This window comes from Verticillium alfalfae, genomic scaffold, assembly GCF_000150825.1.
Source record: "Verticillium alfalfae VaMs.102 supercont1.8 genomic scaffold, whole genome shotgun sequence".
Classification (NCBI taxonomy): Eukaryota; Fungi; Ascomycota; class Sordariomycetes; order Glomerellales; family Plectosphaerellaceae; genus Verticillium; species Verticillium alfalfae.
In genome coordinates, this window is record NW_003315031.1 from 239315 (window position 1) to 258398 (window position 19084).

Genomic DNA, 19084 nt, shown 5'->3' on the forward strand with positions numbered 1-19084 from the left:
CAGAATGAGATGATTGTCAAGCTGCGACGTTTGAGTCAATGGAACGTTGATGATGACGGAAGAATCGTGTGAGTGGTGGGCCGAGGTTGATGGGGATGGACCAGCACAACTGTTGGCTTGCGTTTGTGTTGAGACGCACTGCTGAGATGGAAGTAGCGCCTGTCAAGGCTGTAAAGAGAGGTATCTTGGCGGAAGGTGCTCCAATGCCGTGCTTTCCGTACCTTTGTGGTTAGTCACCTCTGAAGCAGGATCGCGAGGTGGGCCGACCTCGCTCGGTGTCAAAAAGGGGGATGAGTGGTGGGGTGGTTGAATTGGTGGCGTCTTGTGTTTCTAGCGCCGAGGCTGAGCTTTTGTTCGCGCCAGGGGGGACTTGATGAGGGCGACCCAGGAAGGTACATACTGAGTAGGTCGGCAGTTCTCGCTTCGTGTAGTGTGACTGGACTGACCACTGGGCTGCGAGCTATGACGAAACCAAGAGGTCAATTGGAGATGGTGTAGTTGCAAGACGGAATGTAAGTGGTAACCGCTAGCAATGCTGGTAACGCGGAGTGGCCTGATTGCTGTGAGATGTTTTGAAGCCTCTGGGAGGAAGAATCCCAATTGATGTTCGGATGGGAATGCTCTCCATTTAAACGTCACGTCTCGTACCCAGGAAGTGCCGAAGGAAGGAGCACCATCTTTGTCGTGAGCTTCGCTTTCCCTGGTCGCTTGGCTCAGGTCGGGCAGGCACCAGTCGCCCCTCGTGGGTCCAACCGCGCTGGTGCCTGGACGCGACGGGACACAGTACTTCAGCAACCTTACCTACTGACACGAGAACACGTGATGGGCAGCATGACTCTGATAATCCCCGAGGCAGAGGGGTATCGTGAATCCACGTCTATGGCACTGCTGCCTGGACTGGTATCATGTAAATGCGAATTCAGGTCTTGTGGCACAAAGCTGGCTGAAGCCAATTGACGCCATGGCGATCAATCGACACAGCCAAGCGAAAAGCGATTGGCACTTGGATGCGTTGGCTACCGCCCACCTATCGCTGACAATTCAGGGCGAGGTGACAGGGCGAGGTAACAACATTACGACAAGTCAAACAACACACGAAATTATTGCGCAAAGGGCACCGAAGAAGGTCAAAACAAAAAAGGTCAAAGAGTGCGGTGACATGCTGAATGAGCCAGAGGAAGTAATGTTCAACTACTGGTGCCTCTACGGGGCCACAGACTGACAACCAGCCAAGCCAGCTGGTAGTCCTTCAGGTCGTCCAAGGCCTGTGCACCCATGTGATCTGCACCAGGGGTAAGTACCTAGGCACCTTGGCCACCTATCTACCTACCCTACCTAAGGTACCTAGGTAAGGTAGGTAAATACCTAGGTACCTTGCGGTGAAGGAGCGTAGCATGCAGCTGCAGCCTAACAGGTAAGCTCCACTGACACCCTCGACCCCACCATGTCTACCTGGGTAAGGTAGGTAAAGTACCTTGAGAGAATACCCCAGCTACGTCAACCTCCTTCTTCCCCTTGAAATAAAGCACCATCAGCCCGACCTCATCAACAACATTACTCAAATGATCCGAGGCAGGTAGAAAAGTTAGCTATCCGGTGGTCAAAATGACGTCTCAGCCACCGCAATCGCCGGCTTCTGCGGCCACTTCTTTTGGCAAGGTCCCACTTGAGGTCTTCCTTCGCATCACAGACCACCTCACAACGATAGAAAATGGCAACCTGCGCCTCACCTGTCGGTCCATTGAGAGGTCCCTCTTCACAACCTTCAGCAGGGAATTCTTCAGCAAGAAGCAGTTCATGCTCACCGAAGACAGTCTTCAGGCTCTCATCGACATGTCCACCTCGCGGATCGGTGACTGTCTCAAACACATCATCATCGGCCTGGACTACTACAAGGAGGGCTTACAAGTGCATTCGCAAGCAAAAACCACACTCTACACCGCGGGCTGCGATGACCAACGGACGTTCCTTTGGACGGGACAAGCCGTGCTCATGCTGACGGAAGCCTTCCGCAACCTCCAACCTACCGTTGTAGGCATGCGGGACTACGCATCCGATGCGCGTCAGTTCCGAGACGGCTCGCGCGCGAAATGGGCGAGCTACGGCGCGACGACTGTCTGGAAGGAGACCGGCGTTAGTCTACTCGGGGGAAGTGGCTATGATGAGGTAGTCAGCGTCTATGCCTCCCAAGTCTTCTCCATCATCTTGGCTGCTCTGGCCGGCTCAGGCGCCACACCGACGACTATTGAGGTCCTTCGACACCATCACGGCCGTCTTCGTGCGACCGCCTTCAACATTCCCAAGTACCTCAAAGCTTCTCTGCTTCCCGTGCTCTCGAGAATAGAGACCATCTTTCTGCCGTTGGATGTCGTGAGAAAGCGTCATGACTGGGATATAAGCTCTCCGACCCGCTACGCCAGCGCCGATGGCTCGGAACACAACATGGAAATGTGCCCTGATTACCTCTTCCGCGTCTTCCTCTCACATCTGCCCAGCCTCAAACACTTACGTCTCAACTTTCACCGCAATGATACACCAACCGATCTCCTCAAATGGCTTGCCGATCCAATCCCTGACACGCTGGATGCTTCCAAGCTTCCCACAACGTCCAACACCCCTGGCGTTTTGCGCTTGCCTCCGGCAGTCGACTTTCCTTATCTTGAGAGCATCGATTTTGGCATCCTCGCCATTGACCAAGAATCACTCCTTAAGGTCATTCACAAGTTTGCGCTAACGCTCAAGGGCGTCGAGCTGTGGAAGGTCACACTCGTGAGAAACAGCGTCGAGACCAGCGACGTGCCCAACCGGCGCAACCTCTGGAGGCAGTTCTTCGGCAGGATGCGCCACGTCGAAGGCCTCAAACTGAAGCACATGATGGTCGGCCAGCCGCAGCAACGGTTGCAGCAGCGCAGCGCCGTTCGCGACGTGACGTTCAGGTCCCTGTCGCATGAGGGCACGACGAACGCGATTCAGAAGCGTGCCTACCTGGGCAATGAGTGGGACGAATGGATCCAGGACATGGCAGCCGATGTCGTCGTCAAGGGCCTTTCCGATGCAGGTTTAGAAGATAAGTCGGATGTCAGCTCGAGCGATTATTCGACCATGGACGACGAAGACGATCGTAAGTGACCCCCCCTCCCCCCCAGCAGTACTCTTTTCACGAGCGCGCGCGCTTCACTTGTTGGTCGTGTCTGACTTTTGATTCTCTTTTCCTTCTAGCGACCTTGGATGAGACGAACGAAGATGATGACATGGGTGATGCCTGAAGCTGACAGTGCCCTTCTTTTTCACACAGACGAGCTCTTGGCGAACGAGGAGTGGGATGACTGGATGAATGGCTACGATGGCTATGAGCTTGGTGCGGCCCTGGACGAGATTTGGGACGCGGGGTTCAGCCCTGCCAATATGCTTTAGCATGCCAACCTGCCGTAAATGATCCACGTTTTATGAGATACCTCGCAGCGGTGTCAAGTGCTGCTTCGAAGTTGATAATGAGAACAATGTGTGGCCGCAGATGTCGCTTGGCTTTTTGGTTTGTCACGAGTTTTACAGAGGCTTCTCAACATGTACGCCAGTCACAGCGTTCTTCTGTAAGGAGTAACACATTGTGCCGACTCAATTTGATGCTGCTAACTAGAGCTCGAGCGAGAAAGACTCGTCCTCCTTGGCAGTCTTGGCCTCAGACCACGCCTCGACCCAGGTCTTGACAAACGCGAGCTCCGCCTCCTGGACCCTCTTCACCTCGCTCGGCGGCAGACTCTCTCCATAGCCCTCTCGCGCATCCTTGCCCGAGATGCCATTCTCGTCCCAGTGGTGCACCGCACCGCCGCCCATGAGGAGAAAGGGCTCCTCGGTGGTGCTCTGGCGCTCGGGTAGGCCGATGCGGTGCGGCGTTGCCGCGCGCCAGGGGTCGGCTTCTCCGTCGACGATGGCGACGCGTGGATAGGAGAAGCCGAAGCCGCCGTGCTTGTTGATGCGTTCTACATCCGGGAGGGTCGTGATGTTAAAGGCCTCACGACAGGGAAGAGAGGTGTAGTTGAGGTCTATGAGGCGGGAGACGAGGGGCTTTTGGTCTGCGGGGGCGCCAGAGCCGGTCTGGAAGTAACCCCACCTGCGTTGGGAGCATGTCAGCAAGCGAAGGACCGTGGATGCAAGAAGAGAAAGGGGGAGGGAGGGATAAAGATAAAAGTGAAAAAAAAACGAAGATGGGTGACGTACTCGGTGCAAACCTGCCAGAACCAGCTGCGCTCCATCCCCTGATCGAGGTCGACCCTCTGCCAGCGCTCATTGCCTCGGACAGCGAAGCACTTCTTGACATCCCGTCGGGGCAGGCACTTTTGACATCCTGCCTGACGTAGCCGATAAAGTTGAGCAGCTTGACGGTCAGCCCTTCAACTCTCTGCGACTCATCGTCTGACACCCCACCAGCGTGAAGCAAGCGCCGGACCGTGCCTCGAGGTGGCGCGTGCTTGCGAAGAGTTGGCCGTCACTGCGCAGACTGCCACAGTAGAGCCCGAAAGACGAGCGGTCGAGGGCCGGGTCCCAATTCTGTCCCTGCAGCTGGCTGATGCCGGAGGAGAGGACGCTCGCAAAATCATCATCGTGCGTCAGCGCCTCAAGGCCAAAGGCGCTCTTCAAGGCGCGCGGTCCGTCTCGGTGGCGGGCCGCGGAGTGTCAGGATATTATCAACAATCTCGGTCAGCGTGGCCGTCACGTCGGCACAGTCGGCGGGGGCGTAGCGCCTCGCCGCTTCGTAGTACTCCCAGTAATCAACGATGGCCTGGGTCACGCCTGAGCTTGAGACGGCGCCCCAGAAAACATCAGGATAGAGCTTGCGCAGGAAGGCAGCGAAGGCGCCGGCGTAGGAGCCGCCGAAGGCGATCCAGGGGACGTCTGTCGGGCCGAGCTCCTCGTGCTCCAGGTCAGGGAAGGTCACATGCTCAGCAAAGAAGGCCGTGTCGGCAAGGGCCTGCTCGGTGGAGAGGAAACGCAGGTTGGGGATGGAGACGTTGGCGACAGGGAAGGACGTGCCATAGTAGCGGTGCTCGAGGACGAGGCCCAGGCCGTGGGTGGCCTCGGCGAACATGGCTATGATGCCATGGTCAAGGTAGCCTAGGCGGTCTTCACCGGTCGTCTCGCCAGAGGCGAGCAAGAAGACGGGGCCACCGGGACGGTAGTGTTTCTTGTTGATCCAGTATCTCAGAGGGAACGTGCCATTGGAGTGCGGTTCATAGCGGGTCTCATTGTGAAAGTGATCTACTGGAACAGACAGGTTGAAGGGCCCAAGTACGGTATCGTCCTTGAGCGTGATGCGGGGTTGAGATGTCTAGGTGGCTTGATCAGTCAAGAGATCGGGTGGTGGAGGTGGCGAGCTCCGATGCCCCGGATCCCAGCTTGGGACCTGGCTCTCTCGAAGGCTAGTGAGGCCTTGGAGTCACATGAGACTTACCAAGGAAACATGTTCAGTGCCCAAGATGAAAGTGGCTGCCGATGGTGCTGTGGCGAAGATGACTGGCAATGCAATGACCAGTAAAGGCCTCATGATTGTAGCGAACGGAATGTGGTGATGAATGAGAGTGGCAGGGGCGGGCGAATGGGATTGGGTGAACTCAAGTGAGAAGGAGCGAGCTCACAATGGTAAAAGCGCGTTGTTGCCAACAATGTCACGTCACGCACGTCATGGCGCTTGCCTACCGCTACGAGGCCACAAGGGTGTTTGCTGTCGCGCGCTGCCTTTCCAGGTGGCAGGTGCCTTAGGTAAGTCCTGTAATGCAGGAACGACTGCCGAACCAAGGTACCTGCCGACGCCAACAATTCAAGTCCGACCTGCCCTGCCGTTTCCGACCGTTCCAACTCAACACTATCAACATCCACATTCCATAACCTCGCATCGACCAACCTCTGGACCAACCCCGGCCATTGCCCAACAGCGATCGGTCATCAGACATGGCCTGACCAGCTTGGCCAGTGTGGGCGTTCATCGGCTCCCTCAGGTCGTCTTGATCAAATCGGCGGCCTGTCGAAAGTTAGTCTCTTGTTGCCCGCCTACCAAAGCAGCCTGGGCTCACCTTCTCAGCAATGGCATACACGGCCATCGATGTCGTCGCGCCCACAATCGTCGGCATGATGGACCCATCAATCACCCTGAGGTTCTTTGTGCCGTGCACCCTGAGGTTCTCATCGACGACACCGCCGTGCTCCCTCGGCTGCTTTGAGCACGTCCCCACCGGGTGATACACTGACGGGATGACCTGGCCCCTGGCCCACTGGATCAGCTGCTGGTCGCTGCTCACCCCGGTGCCCGGCGACGTCTCTCTGGCGTTGTACTGCGCCAACTGGCCCGTCGTCATGTATCGCCGCATGAACTTGATTGTCTCGATCATGACCTCGAGGTCCACGTCGTTGGTCGCCGCCCGGTAGTCGATGATCATGTCTCCCTCTGGGTTGGATGGGTTGATGAGGATTGTTCCGCGCGAGTGCGGGTGCAGGTTCTGTACACTGCCACCAGGCCCGTACATCATCATCTCAAGGAACACAACGTTGGTCGAACGCATCAGTCGCGCGTAGATCTCCTGCTGCTTCCGGTACCCTGCAATCTGCTCTGCCGTGTAGCTTGACGGCAGGTGACTCGTGGGGTTCTGGCTCTCGTATCGCGTTGCGAGCTGCTGGTACCGCTGTGGGCTGACTACCGGCAGACCGATCATGGCCGCGAGCGCCGGCGCACCGCCCTGCGTCGGGAACCCCGGGAATCCACCGCCGCCTCCAGGCGTCGTGCCCCACTGATACGCGATGCTGGGAATGTAGCTGTGGTCCTGGAAGTTGCTGCCAACGCCCGGCAGGTCAACTCGCACGGGGATCCGGGCCTGTTGGAGCAATGCCTGGGGCCCCACGCCACTGAGCATCAGCACCTGCGGTGTGTGCACTGTACCGGCCGCCAGCAGGACCTCACGGCGCGCGCGCACCTGCGTGGCCGGCCCGCCCGTTTGGTTGCGGCTGACAAACTGGATCCCCGTCGCCGTGTTTTCAGCGCCCCAGAGGATTCGGTTGACCTTGGCACCGACAACCATCTGGTAGTTGGGCCTGCTGATACCATGCCAGTGACCTGTGCGGGAGTATGATCGCTGAAAGTTGGTAGGATCCATGGACATGGGATACCAGTAGAGGCCCGCCTGCCCGGCGCCACTGTCGACGGGGACGGTCATGCCCGGCATGGCGGCCCATGGCATTGTAAAGGACCTCTGAAGCACGCACATCAGCACAGCTATGGCCGTCGGTGCGGAGACCAACTTGCACTTACTCATGAGCTGTGTCGGAGCATCGCGACCAAAGGTTGCGTAAATCTTGGAAGTTGTGCCCCAGTACTGCATGTCCCACTTGATGTTGAACTCTTGCGCGTGCTGCGGGTTAGGACCAGTCAGGGTGATGCCCTGCATTGCGTCAGCGATCTTCTTTCTTCTTCCTCTGCTGTGTTTCTTACCTTTCTAAAGTATGGCAGCAAGCCCTCCCAGTTCCAGGTCGAGCCTGGTCCACCAAGCTCGGCCCAGGCGTTGTACTCTTCGGACGTCCCGCGCAGGAACACCTGTCCGTTGACGTTGGAACTGCCGCCCACGACGCAGCCGATACCCACGGAAAAAGACCGGCCGTTCAGGTTCTGCTGAGGTCGGGACGTGAGGTTGAACATACGCCGGGGGTTCATCCCCGACTGGTTGTCATAGTAGCCATACTCGACGACGAGGACAGAGACTATAATCAAAGTCTCAGTACAACGAACTTGACAGTGAAAAAATAGGCTATGGTATTAGAGGCAACGCACCGCCGCTGTTATTTTCAGTCAGGCGATTGCCGACAGTCAGGCCTGACGTGCCGCCGCCGACGATGATGTAGTCGTATTCATCCTGGACCTGGTTCTGGCGCGACAGGATGTTGATGCCGTCCATGCTTGCTGTCGGCCATGACGAGGCCAGTTGCGAGGCCGTGGCCAGGCAGGCGAGGATGGCCGCCTTGATGGAGGGCATTTTTGGGTAGGTGCTTCAGATCAGAAAAGGCCGCTTATGCTGGGTATCGAAAGAACTGCTGGCAGATCAAGGCAGGACTGTGGTCGACTCCTCCACAAGCATTTTATACCTGCTTATATGCCAGGTTGAGCGTTTCTCACTTATTCTCGAGACGAAGTCGTCTTTGCCACTCAACATGTGATTTCTCAGCGGCAGGCCGGTTCATGTGCACGTTGGCCCTTCACCCGTTTCCCATATTCAATCTAATGTCTGAGCATTCATATCATTGGCTCAACCAGACGATCTGATATGAATGTGCCATCGTGAGAACAGCCGGCTAGAGCCACCAAGCACCAATACGAGCGGGGGTTTGAGCCGGCACATAAGAAATAAAACTCCGCTGTCAGACCGCAAGTCCCGAACGGGGGCGAGAGAGAAAGTGTCCGAAAGCGGGGTGCATCTTCCCGATGTTGAGAAGGAAACCTCTTAGCGGCTAGGGCCTCCCTTTGGTGATCCTATGGGGTAAATGATATTGTCCCGAAGAGGTCGAGGGGGAGTTTTGCCAAGCTGTTGCATTGGAGGTGTGCTTTTTTGCATTCATCCAGATTGAGGGCATGGAGGTTTGAACTCCGAGATCCAGCGTTGCAACGAGAAGACTGGAGTTTTGACAGCATCTTTGATATAAAGTATTGAGCTTTTGGGGCAATGATCTTCTTGTGGTGTCATCGTGTTCACGAGCCGGTTGGAGGGAGGACTTGGAGTTGTTCTGAAGAGCTTGCTTGCTAAGACAGGCTTGAAGAGGGCCACTATCTATCAATCGAGAAGGAATACAAACCGAGTACTCGAAGTGATGAACGGTTTGGGCAGCGATGTAGAGTTTCAACGAGTAAAATATCGCGAGATCAGGTTTGCAGCATCTGGAACGGCGCGGGCGAGAACGAAACCCTGAGCTGCACATATGTTCTGTATACCTCACGACAAATAAGCCGACTTCACAGATTTGCAATCGTCTCTTCCAATTCTTTTGCAAAGCACTTTACCATTCACAAGTCGCACTATATGCATCGTCGAGAAGCCTCGTCATAGAAGATACTGCAGCTTCTACGGTTGTCGAGTATTGTATCACTAGGCAAAAGATGGCTACCAAAAAGGATCTGAGATTTTTCACGTACCCTTACAAGAATGAAACTCTTCACAAGTAATTTTGAAATGTGGTGATGATTTGCAGAGGCAGTCCATAAAGGCAGCCCCTGAATGGATGACCTGTGGCTGCAACAGCCGACCGTACTGCACGGACCTTTGACTGTACCTGCGAATAAACGTGGCCCAAACATCGTGAAGGTCACAAAGCAACCTCATCGACATCACAACCAGAGGCTCATCTGTGTCACCTTAAGACACACCTCATCCATCATTCATAGCTGACTGTGAATAGAGACCCGTCAAACTATTCAATATGTCACAGCCGGATCCCTATTCGGCCTTTCAACCCCCTGGCGTTCGGCAAATCGACGCCGAGGAGCTCAAAACGGAGCTTGATGGTCTCTCACCACGGATCTTTGCAGCATGGAACCAGCTGCAAGACATTGTGAAGCGGCATGAAGCGACGATTCAAAACCGCTGGTCGCGCAAATCCAAGTCGAAACGCAAGGCTCTCCTCCTCGAAGTGCTGCCGACGATTCCGAAGGACCATCTCCCTGATGTGGAGGCCTGGAAGAAGAAGCCCAAGAGCGTCATCGTTGACAAGGAGAATTCCGATGCTTATTTAATGCCATATATCAACCTTGAAGACTTGTCGAAGACGGAGCCGCTGCTGATCATGCTCAACGCTAGGGCTAGGAATGGGCCTGATGAGTTCGCCCACTCGGATGTGGCGGCCTACCGCACCGGCTTGGTCACGCAGAGCATCGACCGACCTTTCTTGAACCTGTACGTCATGATGTTCAGAGGGAGGAAGACGCCAGAGACGTATGGAGAACTGTACCACTTTGACGACCATGAGGATGCCTCAGACTGGGCGTTCGAAGCAAGAGGCCTCACGCCTGGCGATGGCCTCAATTGTCTCAAGATTCAGGCTAAGCTCTACGAATTTCTGCAGGACTTCTGTCTCAAGCTCCTTCACGACATACCTGAAGGCGACCTGATCGGACCCAGTTACCCTGTAGTGGACGAGCCTCCACCAGTCTCTGCCAACAGTGCCGAGGCGGGAACCACATCACTGTCCATCACGTCGCTCGAGTCAGCGTACCGCCTGCCAGCTCGCATAGACCTCGATCGCCTAGAAGCCGTCGTGATAGCACAGGTTGCCGAGCTCGAGGATGAACTGTGGGCACTGCGTGAGGATCCCGAGGCTTTTGCCAACACAATCCTCGAGACCAAGGAGCATCGCCAAGAGATGCTTCTCGACACCAACGGCAAGCCGCATCCAATTCATGAACCATCACGCATCCACATATTGTGGGAGCGTGTCATCACCAGTGTCATCGTGGACAAGACCGTTTCTCTTGGTCTGTGGCACATTGTGTTGGAAAAGGTGCACACGCTGCGCCGCGCTCTGGATGCGCACAAGAACCAGATTGACCCTGCAGAGGATCTGCCTGAGAAGTTGGCGATGGCGTTCTACGAGCTCTTCTCTATCCTCGAGAGGATGGAAGCTGGCCCAGTGACAACTCTCAAGATTTCTTTTCCGGGTTCTCCACCGATGCGCAGCCTTTTCCAGAGAGAACCAGCGCCTAATGCATACACGCCCATGATCAACACCGTGTCGAAGCCGGACGGGGCCAACAAAATCGAGCAAGAGTTCATTTACATCATGGACATGATGTGGGACAACCAGAAGCGTCACCTGTTGACGACTAAAGGTCTGCTGGACATGTTGAACAGCCTGCTCCAGAAGGAGCCCTCGGCCAATGCGCTTTTGACGCCCTACATCCAGGAACAGCTGGGTCACTTTGCCCTCATTACAGAGTGTCTCCGCCAGCTTCAGCTCTTCCAGCCCTGGGCTGACACGTTTGAGCAAAAGATCAACGAGTCCAAGGACCAAATCAACAAGGACTTTTCCGTCAAGACACAATGGATGACTGCCATCAGCCAGATGAGCCTCGGCACAGCTTTTGTTCATTTCGGCGTCCCGACAGACGGGCGATTCCGTTACCCGGCTGCAAAGGCCAAGACGAAGGACAACATTGAGGCAATGCGATCCGCCGAGGCTTCGCTCGATGCGTTCTGGTCCTCGTTCCTGCAGACGTACCAGCACACGCTGAGCCCTCGCATCCGTGACATTCTCATCCACAGGGAGCGTCAGCGCACGAAACCCTGGGCCGAGCCCATCAAAAGCACCCCCTCGGCCAAGGGACGCGACGCCCAGCTCGCGGCCTCGGTCGGCAGCCTGCATATCAAGGAGCAGCAAGTCTCGTCCGCGCCCGCCAAGACGAAGACCAAGACACGGGGCGCCTCCGCGCCAGAGAAAGCCGACGCGCAGCCCGTCGCGCCCGCACCGCGCAGCGATGCCGCGCAGAAAAAGATCCAGGTCGACAAGCGCGCCCTCAAGGTCTTCAACGCGCTCTTCTTCTCGAGCGACCCGAACCAGCAGGCCAGCGAGACCAATTGGAGTGATTTCCTGTACGCCATGACGAAGACTGGGTTCGCGGCGGAGAAGATTTACGGGTCTGTCTGGCAGTTTACGCCGACTGGCCGCGAGAGTAAGAAGCCTCTGCAGCTTCACGAGCCGCACCCTTCGAGCAAGATTCCGTTTTGGTTGGGGAGGAGGATTGGCCGCCGGCTGAACAGGACGTATGGATGGGACCGGGCCATGTTTTCAGCGTAGGCCAAAGACATCGAGAGGCTGCCGCATCGTGATGAATGGAAGGCTTGCGTGAAAGTCTGGAGCTTCAGTGGCTATAGCCCACGTGAAGATTGCAAAACGTGGACTGAGAAGGTGGTATGTGATCACGATGCCCAAACTCAATCGTCAGTGGTCTGTCTTACGAGATCCGCTGCGATACCAGGATGCCTGTGGGCCTCGACCGTAGCCATGTGGGTGAGCCGGATGATTCTGATGCACTAGAGTTTGATCATTGGTGATTTGCATTGTAGAAATAACATGCTTTGTATGTGCCACTCTTATGAGCGCAAAATCCATTTACAAGAATCGGCCGATTCAACCCAGAGAACTAACAGCCATAACACTAGAAATGTGACCACTCGATGCCAGATCGAGTACAGTGCATCCCATGACCATATTCCTGATTGCTTCCCACAACTCTGAACCCGGACGTCGCCGCTCAAGACACAGTCATGGTGGCGCTGCCAGAGCTCTTGTAGCCCTCGACGGCAAGGATCTGATAGTCGTGGCTCCCAAGGTTCATGCCGGCCTTCTTCCAGGCGGCGAAGTGGGCGCCCGTGTTGACGGAGCCGCTGGTGCGCTTGGTGCGGCGGACGGACCAGAACTGGGTGAAGGTGCGGGTGCCCTCGATGGAGGGGGCATTGGTGCGGGTGCTCGTGTAGAGGTCGTAGACGGAGCCATCGACGGTGAACTGACCCTTCTTGGTGGCGCCGGTGGAGGGGTTGTAGGTGCCGAAGCTCTCGACAATGTAGTACTCGATCAGGGGGCTGCGGGTCCAGCCGTAGATGGCGAGGTAGCTGTTGCCGTTGGGCTTGTACGAGCCGGAGTACTTGATGGTCCTGTGGGGAGCAGAGGTCAGTCGACGTTGAAGAATTTTGGGCGACTCGGATGATGAGATGGATGAGGGTCAACTGACCTGGCGCTGCCCGTACGCCAGCCCTTGCCGCCGACGTGGTTGCCATTGTTGTTCTTCCAGCTCACGCTGAACTTGCCGGCGTCGCCGTTGGTGTAGGTCACGCTGTTGGGGGTATCGGTCCAGAAGGAGTAGTAGAAACCGCCCGAGGTGCCGGTAGAGCTGGGCGTGCGCTTCGCCAGAGCAGTGCTGACCTCGGGGACGACAGCAATGGGGCTGGCCAAAATGCCGCTCACCACCGAGAAGGCGGCCAGGAGAGAAGTGAACGAGACCATGATGAACGAATGTGAGTGAACGAATGTATAGTAATCTACAATAAACGAATGTAAGTGATGTCTGTCCAAGAAAGCCAATGCCAAGCTAAGAACAAAACCAGAAAGGGCCTGGCTTCGCGGTAGGCCAAGGTATTTATGCCAGATTTACCAACCGCGGCCGTTTGACTAGCATTCGTTCAGTGGACAGGCTGCTCTGGGTGGCGTCTTCAGAACATGCCCGTTGATCTATTGAAAACCCACGCAACAGGCGACCCAGCTACATCGCAGGGCCCCCCAGCACGGCTCCTCGAACCCCTGGACAATTTCATGCTCTGGCGGGTGGGTTGTCGGTCCCGTTGCAGTGCACAGCATGCTGTGGCGCTAGCTTTTTCGGTAGCATCCCGAGAGCACATCTATCTAAGCTTGTTTCATCGCGTCAGCCGAACCAGCCGTCGCCAGTGACCCGCAACGTTGACAGGATGCTGAGTCGACGGACTGACCGACTTGGGACTTGTCGCGATATGTCAAGGCTTGTATAGGAATATAACTCCGACGCCCCCCCTTTCCATGGCGACCAAACTTGTCAGCCAGTTAGTCCAGGGTCAAAGTCTGGGTTCGCTCAGGTGGGTTGACATGCGCTCATGTCCGGAGCCGACGCGATGGGGAACGGAGCTTACGACAGTCCGTCCGACCCCCTGTCGATATCAAGGCGGCTGAATGCCTGTACATCAATCAACATGCGGGTTCTGGCGGGGTGGTGCTGATTTCGGCATATCATGCCTTGACCTCGCTCAGATCGAGGATTTGAGGCTAAAGTCGACGCACCATGGATCAACCGGCAGATGCAGCACTTGGCACGCTCCCCGCAATCCTCCGTTAGATGGTTGATGTGGTCAGCCAACGTTGTCTCGATCAATGCTGTTGATGCTGTCTGTCTGGGACTTGAATGTCTTTGAACGCTGACATGGAAGTCCGGTCCCAGCATTACAGTGGGAGGTGTAATGATTTACGGAGCTCAAAGCACCGGCTTGGCCATCTTTGCCAGGTGACAAGAGGAACAGCAACGCACCTGTCTTTGAAAAACATAGCCATATACTCTTCTGGAATCCAGGGCTGCTGGCCAACGCTGTAGCTAGAGACAGGAAAAAGAGTCAGAGACAGCAAAATGCTCAAATCTCTAGTCGTCCTGCTCTTCGCGAGCCTTGTCGTAGCCTTTCCCACCCTTGACGTCGACCAGGTTGCGGCCCTCCACAGACGCCAGGCGACTCCAAACTCGCAAGGTACGCATGACGGCTTCTTCTACTACTGGTGGAGCGACGGCCAAAGCCCGGCGGCATACACGAACCTGGACGGCGGCAGTTACCGTCTCCGGTGGGAGAGCGGCGGGAACCTGATCGGCGGCAAAGGATGGAACCCTGGGACTGACAACAGGTAAGGTTCCATAGCCACGCTTCCGTGCTCGAGATGCATCTGAACCTTCATCTAGGACTATACAGATTTCTGGAACTTACCAGGGTGTTGGCAATAGCTACCTTGCCGTCTACGGCTGGCTTGAGAACCCCGAAGTTGAAGTAAGTGCTGGAAACTAGGATGTATCTTCGACTCTATCTGTGACTACAGCTTACCTCTGACGCTGATGCCATGATAGTACTACATGATCGAGTACCATGGCATCTTCAATCCGGCCTACGACGCGCAAATCCTCGGTACGGTGATATGCGACGGTAGCGTCTATGACATCAGTCGAAGCACACGCGTGAGCTCTGGCGGGACGAAGATTCTGCAGCGGTACTGGTCTGTTCGGCGCAATAAGCGGACAGGCGGGACGGTACAGACAGGGTGTCACTTTGATGCTTGGCGCAGCCTGGGCCTTACCGCTGCGGATCACGGTTTTCAGATTGTCGTGGCGGAAGGGTACTTCAGCAGCGGGTTCGCAGAGATAACCGTCGCGGATACGGGTGCGGAAGATTAAAGCTCGCCGTTGCATGCTTTTGTTTTTGGTCTTGAAGGTTCTCAATGGCTGCATCTTCCATCATAGCCCCCCTGACTCCTGATACCCTATTGCCTCTGGGTAGATCAGGACCGAAAAAAATGCAACATCTCCCAGCGTACTCAAAAACACCTTGCACCATCTCCTTTTCAGTCCCTCAAGTGCCCCAAACCCCAGGATATCATCATGCCTTGGCGCCCCCAAACTTAACGAGATACTCATCATGAGCCTTCTTCTGCTTCTGCAGGTCCTTCTGCAGCTTCTTCAGCTGGCTCTTGGGCACCTCGCTGCCGTCCTTGAGCTTCGTCGGTAGGCCCTCGGCGTCCCACTCTGCGTACCTGTCGTCCGAGCGGAAGAGATCCGCCGGTGCGACCTTGGCCTTCTCCCACTTCGCTGCCTCCGCCTGCTCTTTGGCGCGTTTGGCTTCCTCTTTGGCACGCGCCTTTTCAGCCTCCCTGGCCAGCTTTTCGTTGCGTGCGGCGATAAGCTCGCTGGCGGGCACAAACTTGATCAGCGATGGCTTGCCCTCGAGACGGTCGTCAAGGTAAACGCCGACATTGGTGAGGTCATCGTCGCGAATGCGGTCGGTCAAGGTAAGAATGGCCTTCTTTGACTCGGGGGAGGCAGATGAGACGGCCTTGCGGAGCTCGTCACGCAACCTCGAAACAGCGCGGGCGTAGGGGTAGGCAAGCTGATCCGTGTCCCTCACGCCCCGATCGACGACTGCCTTGAACTCGGCTTCAGGGTTCTGCTGCTCGAGAAGGCTCGAGATCGACTCGGACGACAGGTTCAGCGCTTTGACGTCGGCAGCCACGGTTTCATACGCGTTGGCCAAAGGCTTGACAGCCTCCTTGGGATCGCTGCCGGCAGCGAGGGGCTGAGCCACCCAGCCGATACCACTGTATGGTGGTTGCGCATTCTCATCGAGGCCAAAGATGCCAACAATCTGCGTGATCCAGCGGGCGATGGCCTCGAGGGTCGTCACGCTGTCCTCGTCTGCGAGTTGAAGGTTGGCTGTGCCGATGAGGTCCTGGATGATACGCATCGCTTGCGGGGTGTCGAACGAGTTGGACAGTGCATCGTGCATCTCCTTCTTGGCCTTCTCGAGCTCAGCGGCCAAGCCACTCTTGGGGGTGTCGTCAGACACGGAGAGCGACTTGACGCCTTCGGACGGCGCTGAGCTCTGGTCAAGCACGCGAGCCTTGATGTTGGCGAAGAAGTTCTGCAGAAGGTTAACAGGCGGAAATTCACCCCAAAAGCCCAAGATTGACGTACCGAGACCAGCGTTTCCCAGCTGGCACCTTGCGCCCGCATGTCAGGAGAAATCTCGACGCCGTCGTTCCACTTGCCCAAGAGGAACACAACGCGCATGCTCCTGGACGTATAGTTGGTGGCCAGAGCATCCTGGATGGTCTGAAAGTTCTTCAGAGACTTGGACATTTTGGACCCAGAGATGGACAGGTGACCCATGTGCAAAAAGTGCCTGACCCACGTGTGCTCGCCCTTTTCCTGTTCGCAGTAGTAGGCCTCACTCTGGGCCAGCTCGTTGTCGTGGTGGGGGAAGGCGAGATCGACGCCACCAGAGTGAATATCCATCTGCGCGCCGAGGATATCAGAGGCCATGACGGAGCACTCAATGTGCCAGCCCGGCCTTCCGTTGCCCCACCTGCTGGGCCAGTATGGCTCACCTTCCTTGGACTTTTTCCAGAGCGCAAAGTCGCCGTCGCTCCTCTTCTCTCCCAGGTTCTTGGACAAGGCGCCCTCACCATCCTCCTGCAGGGACTTGTCGTTCCGGTTGCCCGGCCGCAGACGGGCGTATGTGTTGCCGGCCTTCTCGAAGGCCGTGATGTCGAAGTAGACGGAGCCGTCAGACTCGTAGGCGAAGCCCTTGTCGACGATGCGAGCGACAAAGTCGGCAATCTGCGGCACGTATTCGGTGACTCTCGTGATGACATCAGGGCGCAGAACGTTGAGGGCGTCCATGTCGTCGAAGAAGAGCTGCTCCATGCTCTGTGTGAGGTCGGTGAACATGGTCTGGTCGCTCGTGTCGACGGTCTCTTTGTACAGCGAGTCGAGGTAGGGCAGCAGAATCTCGTCGGCGCCGGGGAAAACCTTCTTGTCCTTAATGGCAAACGCCGCCGCGTCCATGTTGTTGATGTGCATCTTGGCCTTGGCCTCGTCGTCGCCGGGCTTTCCCGTGCCCGTCAGAGTCCCTCCGCCAGAACTTTGCCGTAGGCGGCATCTCGGCGCGCCAGGTAGTTGTCCTCGTCGAGTGCCTCGTTGTCCTGGACGAGGACTGGCAGTGACTTTTGTGCGTACGCGCGGAAGGCGTCGAGGGCGAGCTTGGCGAGCTCATCATCGGAGTATGTCTTCTTCTTCTCGAGTTCGAGCAGGCGCTGTCGCCTCGCCTTGATGATAATCTGTGGCCAACGTCAGCCTTCTCGTACGGAGTGTTCGCCGCTTTGTGCCCCGGAGACTCTCTCTCTCTCTCTCACCTTGTCGTCAATATCGGTAATGTTCATGACAAACTTGAGGTCGGCCTTGAAGTAGTGCATCATGATGCGTCTGATGATATCGGTGGACACATAGTTGCGAGCATGACCCAGATGACTCTTGTCGTAGACAGTCGGACCGCAGGCGTACCAGGACACCTTCCCCTTCTCAATGGGGTCGAATGGCACCGGCTGGCCTGGCGACAGCGAGTTGTGCACCTTGAGTGACTCCATGGTGCGGTGGGTCAGGGTCAACGTGGAGGCGAACGTTCGGGTGAATCGAAGAGGGGCAATCGGGGATGGTCGGTTCGAGATTCTAAGGCTGACGAGTCTGAAAAACCGATTCATCCAGGAGGCAAAGGAGAATCGGGGGGTGGATGTGGGAAGAGGGAATGCGAAGAAGGAAAGGAGGGTGGGTACGAAGAAAGACAAAAAGTACGGCGACAGAGCGATGGTGGTGGTTGTGTTGAGTCACGCAATGGAAGGGATGGAGGCTGCAGGAGACGAGCGATCACCAGAATGAGTGAATGGCCAGCTGGGCCTGTACGAAGCGTGCACTACGGACGCCATCCCCGCCGGGAAGGAACCCAATTTGTCCAACCCTGTCAGCCTCGCCTCCGTGCTGCTCTACCAAGGAGCTCATCATTGGCCAAAGCTGTCCCCCACCATTGCTACCCCGCGGTCATCGTAGCCAATCATGCCATGATGCGTCTCGACGCTTTCTTCAGCCTCGTCCAGAACTTTTTTTCTGCTGTTGCCGACCACTTTGCGGTTGGCTTGGCTTGGCTCAAGCATCCACCTTCAAGTCCTCCACAAGTGAGCCAGTACCTCTTGGGGCTTTACACTTCTCCAATCTCGGTCTCTTTACTTGATCGACTTTTCTTGCCTCTTGCCTCTCACGGCAAGCCAACATACACCATGGCGCGGCCGTCGGTATTCCTCGAACCGGGCCCCAAGACGACGGCGGGCTCCCTTGCCATCATCCAACTGTCTCGCGACAACCTCATTCCCCTCATTCTCGAAGACTCCACCACCGAGAGAGACGGCTACGCAGAAGGCGCAACGCTCAACACTCGCTTCGGGTCCTTCCCCCACTCGACATTTATCGGCGTTCCCTGGGGTTCCCAAATCCGAGCCTCCACTGTGGACACGGGTTCTCGTGGCCGCAAGCGCAAGCGCAAGGAGGGCGAGGAGGACGACAGCAAGGGCTCGACGCCGAACCCGGCCGACGACTTTGATGCGCCCACGGTGCTGGCTCCCGCGAAAAAGGCCGTCACAGCCAACAGTGGCTTCGTTCACATCCTCCAGCCCACACCCGAGCTCTGGACACAGAGCCTCCCCCACCGAACACAGGTCGTCTACACACCCGACTACAGCTATGTCCTCTCGAGGATACGCGCCCAGCCCGGCACGCGGCTGATCGAGGCCGGCGCCGGCAGCGGCAGCTTCACCCACGCCTCCGTCCGCGCCGTCTACAACGGCTACCCGACGACGTCCTCCGAGCCCCGCGCAAGGTCTACAGCTACGAGTTCAACCGCGCCGCTACGAGAAGATGCACGAGAGATCGCGTCACATCACCTGACGGGCTCGTCGAGCT

The 19084-nt window shown here is 56.6% G+C and overlaps 9 protein-coding genes across 9 annotated transcripts in view; 4 read left to right on the forward strand and 5 right to left on the reverse strand.

Moving 5' to 3' along the window:
* Positions 1–677, reverse strand: part of VDBG_06499 (poly polymerase 2 ADP-ribosyltransferase 2) — a gene marked incomplete at both ends in the record, with an annotated part of 3103 nt that extends 2426 nt beyond the window's left edge. Inside the window, 2 exons of the mRNA XM_003002891.1 lie at positions 401–460; positions 649–677. Of these exons, the coding sequence (XP_003002937.1) occupies positions 401–460; positions 649–677 (89 nt within the window). The remainder of the gene's footprint in view (positions 1–400; positions 461–648) is intronic.
* A 928-nt stretch (positions 678–1605) lies between these two features.
* Positions 1606–3266, forward strand: VDBG_06500 (conserved hypothetical protein; the record flags this gene model as incomplete). The annotated part of the gene is made up of 2 exons (XM_003002892.1): positions 1606–3121; positions 3220–3266. The coding sequence occupies 2 exons, from the start codon at positions 1606–1608 to the stop codon at positions 3264–3266; spliced, it is 1563 nt and encodes a 520-aa protein (XP_003002938.1).
* A 367-nt stretch (positions 3267–3633) lies between these two features.
* VDBG_06501 (conserved hypothetical protein) lies at positions 3634–5542 on the reverse strand (the record flags this gene model as incomplete). The annotated part of the gene is made up of 4 exons (XM_003002893.1): positions 3634–4111; positions 4219–4349; positions 4691–5326; positions 5450–5542. The coding sequence occupies 4 exons, from the start codon at positions 5540–5542 to the stop codon at positions 3634–3636; spliced, it is 1338 nt and encodes a 445-aa protein (XP_003002939.1).
* A 447-nt stretch (positions 5543–5989) lies between these two features.
* VDBG_06502 (glucose oxidase) lies at positions 5990–8015 on the reverse strand (the record flags this gene model as incomplete). The annotated part of the gene is made up of 4 exons (XM_003002894.1): positions 5990–6016; positions 6069–7397; positions 7478–7743; positions 7814–8015. 4 exons carry the CDS (start codon positions 8013–8015, stop codon positions 5990–5992), a joined length of 1824 nt encoding a protein of 607 aa, XP_003002940.1.
* Positions 8016–9450: 1435 nt separating this feature from the next.
* Positions 9451–11820, forward strand: VDBG_06503 (conserved hypothetical protein; the record flags this gene model as incomplete). Its single annotated transcript, XM_003002895.1, has 1 exon — positions 9451–11820. The coding sequence occupies one exon, from the start codon at positions 9451–9453 to the stop codon at positions 11818–11820; it is 2370 nt and encodes a 789-aa protein (XP_003002941.1).
* Positions 11821–12277: 457 nt separating this feature from the next.
* On the reverse strand, positions 12278–13026 carry VDBG_06504 (endo-1,4-beta-xylanase I; the record flags this gene model as incomplete). Its single annotated transcript, XM_003002896.1, has 2 exons — positions 12278–12677; positions 12755–13026. 2 exons carry the CDS (start codon positions 13024–13026, stop codon positions 12278–12280), a joined length of 672 nt encoding a protein of 223 aa, XP_003002942.1.
* A 1144-nt stretch (positions 13027–14170) lies between these two features.
* Positions 14171–14977, forward strand: VDBG_06505 (endo-1,4-beta-xylanase; the record flags this gene model as incomplete). The annotated part of the gene is made up of 3 exons (XM_003002897.1): positions 14171–14436; positions 14492–14576; positions 14654–14977. The coding sequence occupies 3 exons, from the start codon at positions 14171–14173 to the stop codon at positions 14975–14977; spliced, it is 675 nt and encodes a 224-aa protein (XP_003002943.1).
* Positions 14978–15179: 202 nt separating this feature from the next.
* Positions 15180–17721, reverse strand: VDBG_06506 (cysteinyl-tRNA synthetase; the record flags this gene model as incomplete). Its single annotated transcript, XM_003002898.1, has 4 exons — positions 15180–16217; positions 16271–17185; positions 17221–17415; positions 17491–17721. 4 exons carry the CDS (start codon positions 17719–17721, stop codon positions 15180–15182), a joined length of 2379 nt encoding a protein of 792 aa, XP_003002944.1.
* A 684-nt stretch (positions 17722–18405) lies between these two features.
* On the forward strand, positions 18406–19069 carry VDBG_06507 (1-methyladenosine tRNA methyltransferase subunit; the record flags this gene model as incomplete). The annotated part of the gene is made up of 2 exons (XM_003002899.1): positions 18406–18948; positions 19037–19069. 2 exons carry the CDS (start codon positions 18406–18408, stop codon positions 19067–19069), a joined length of 576 nt encoding a protein of 191 aa, XP_003002945.1.
* Between the last annotated feature and the right edge of the window lie 15 nt (positions 19070–19084).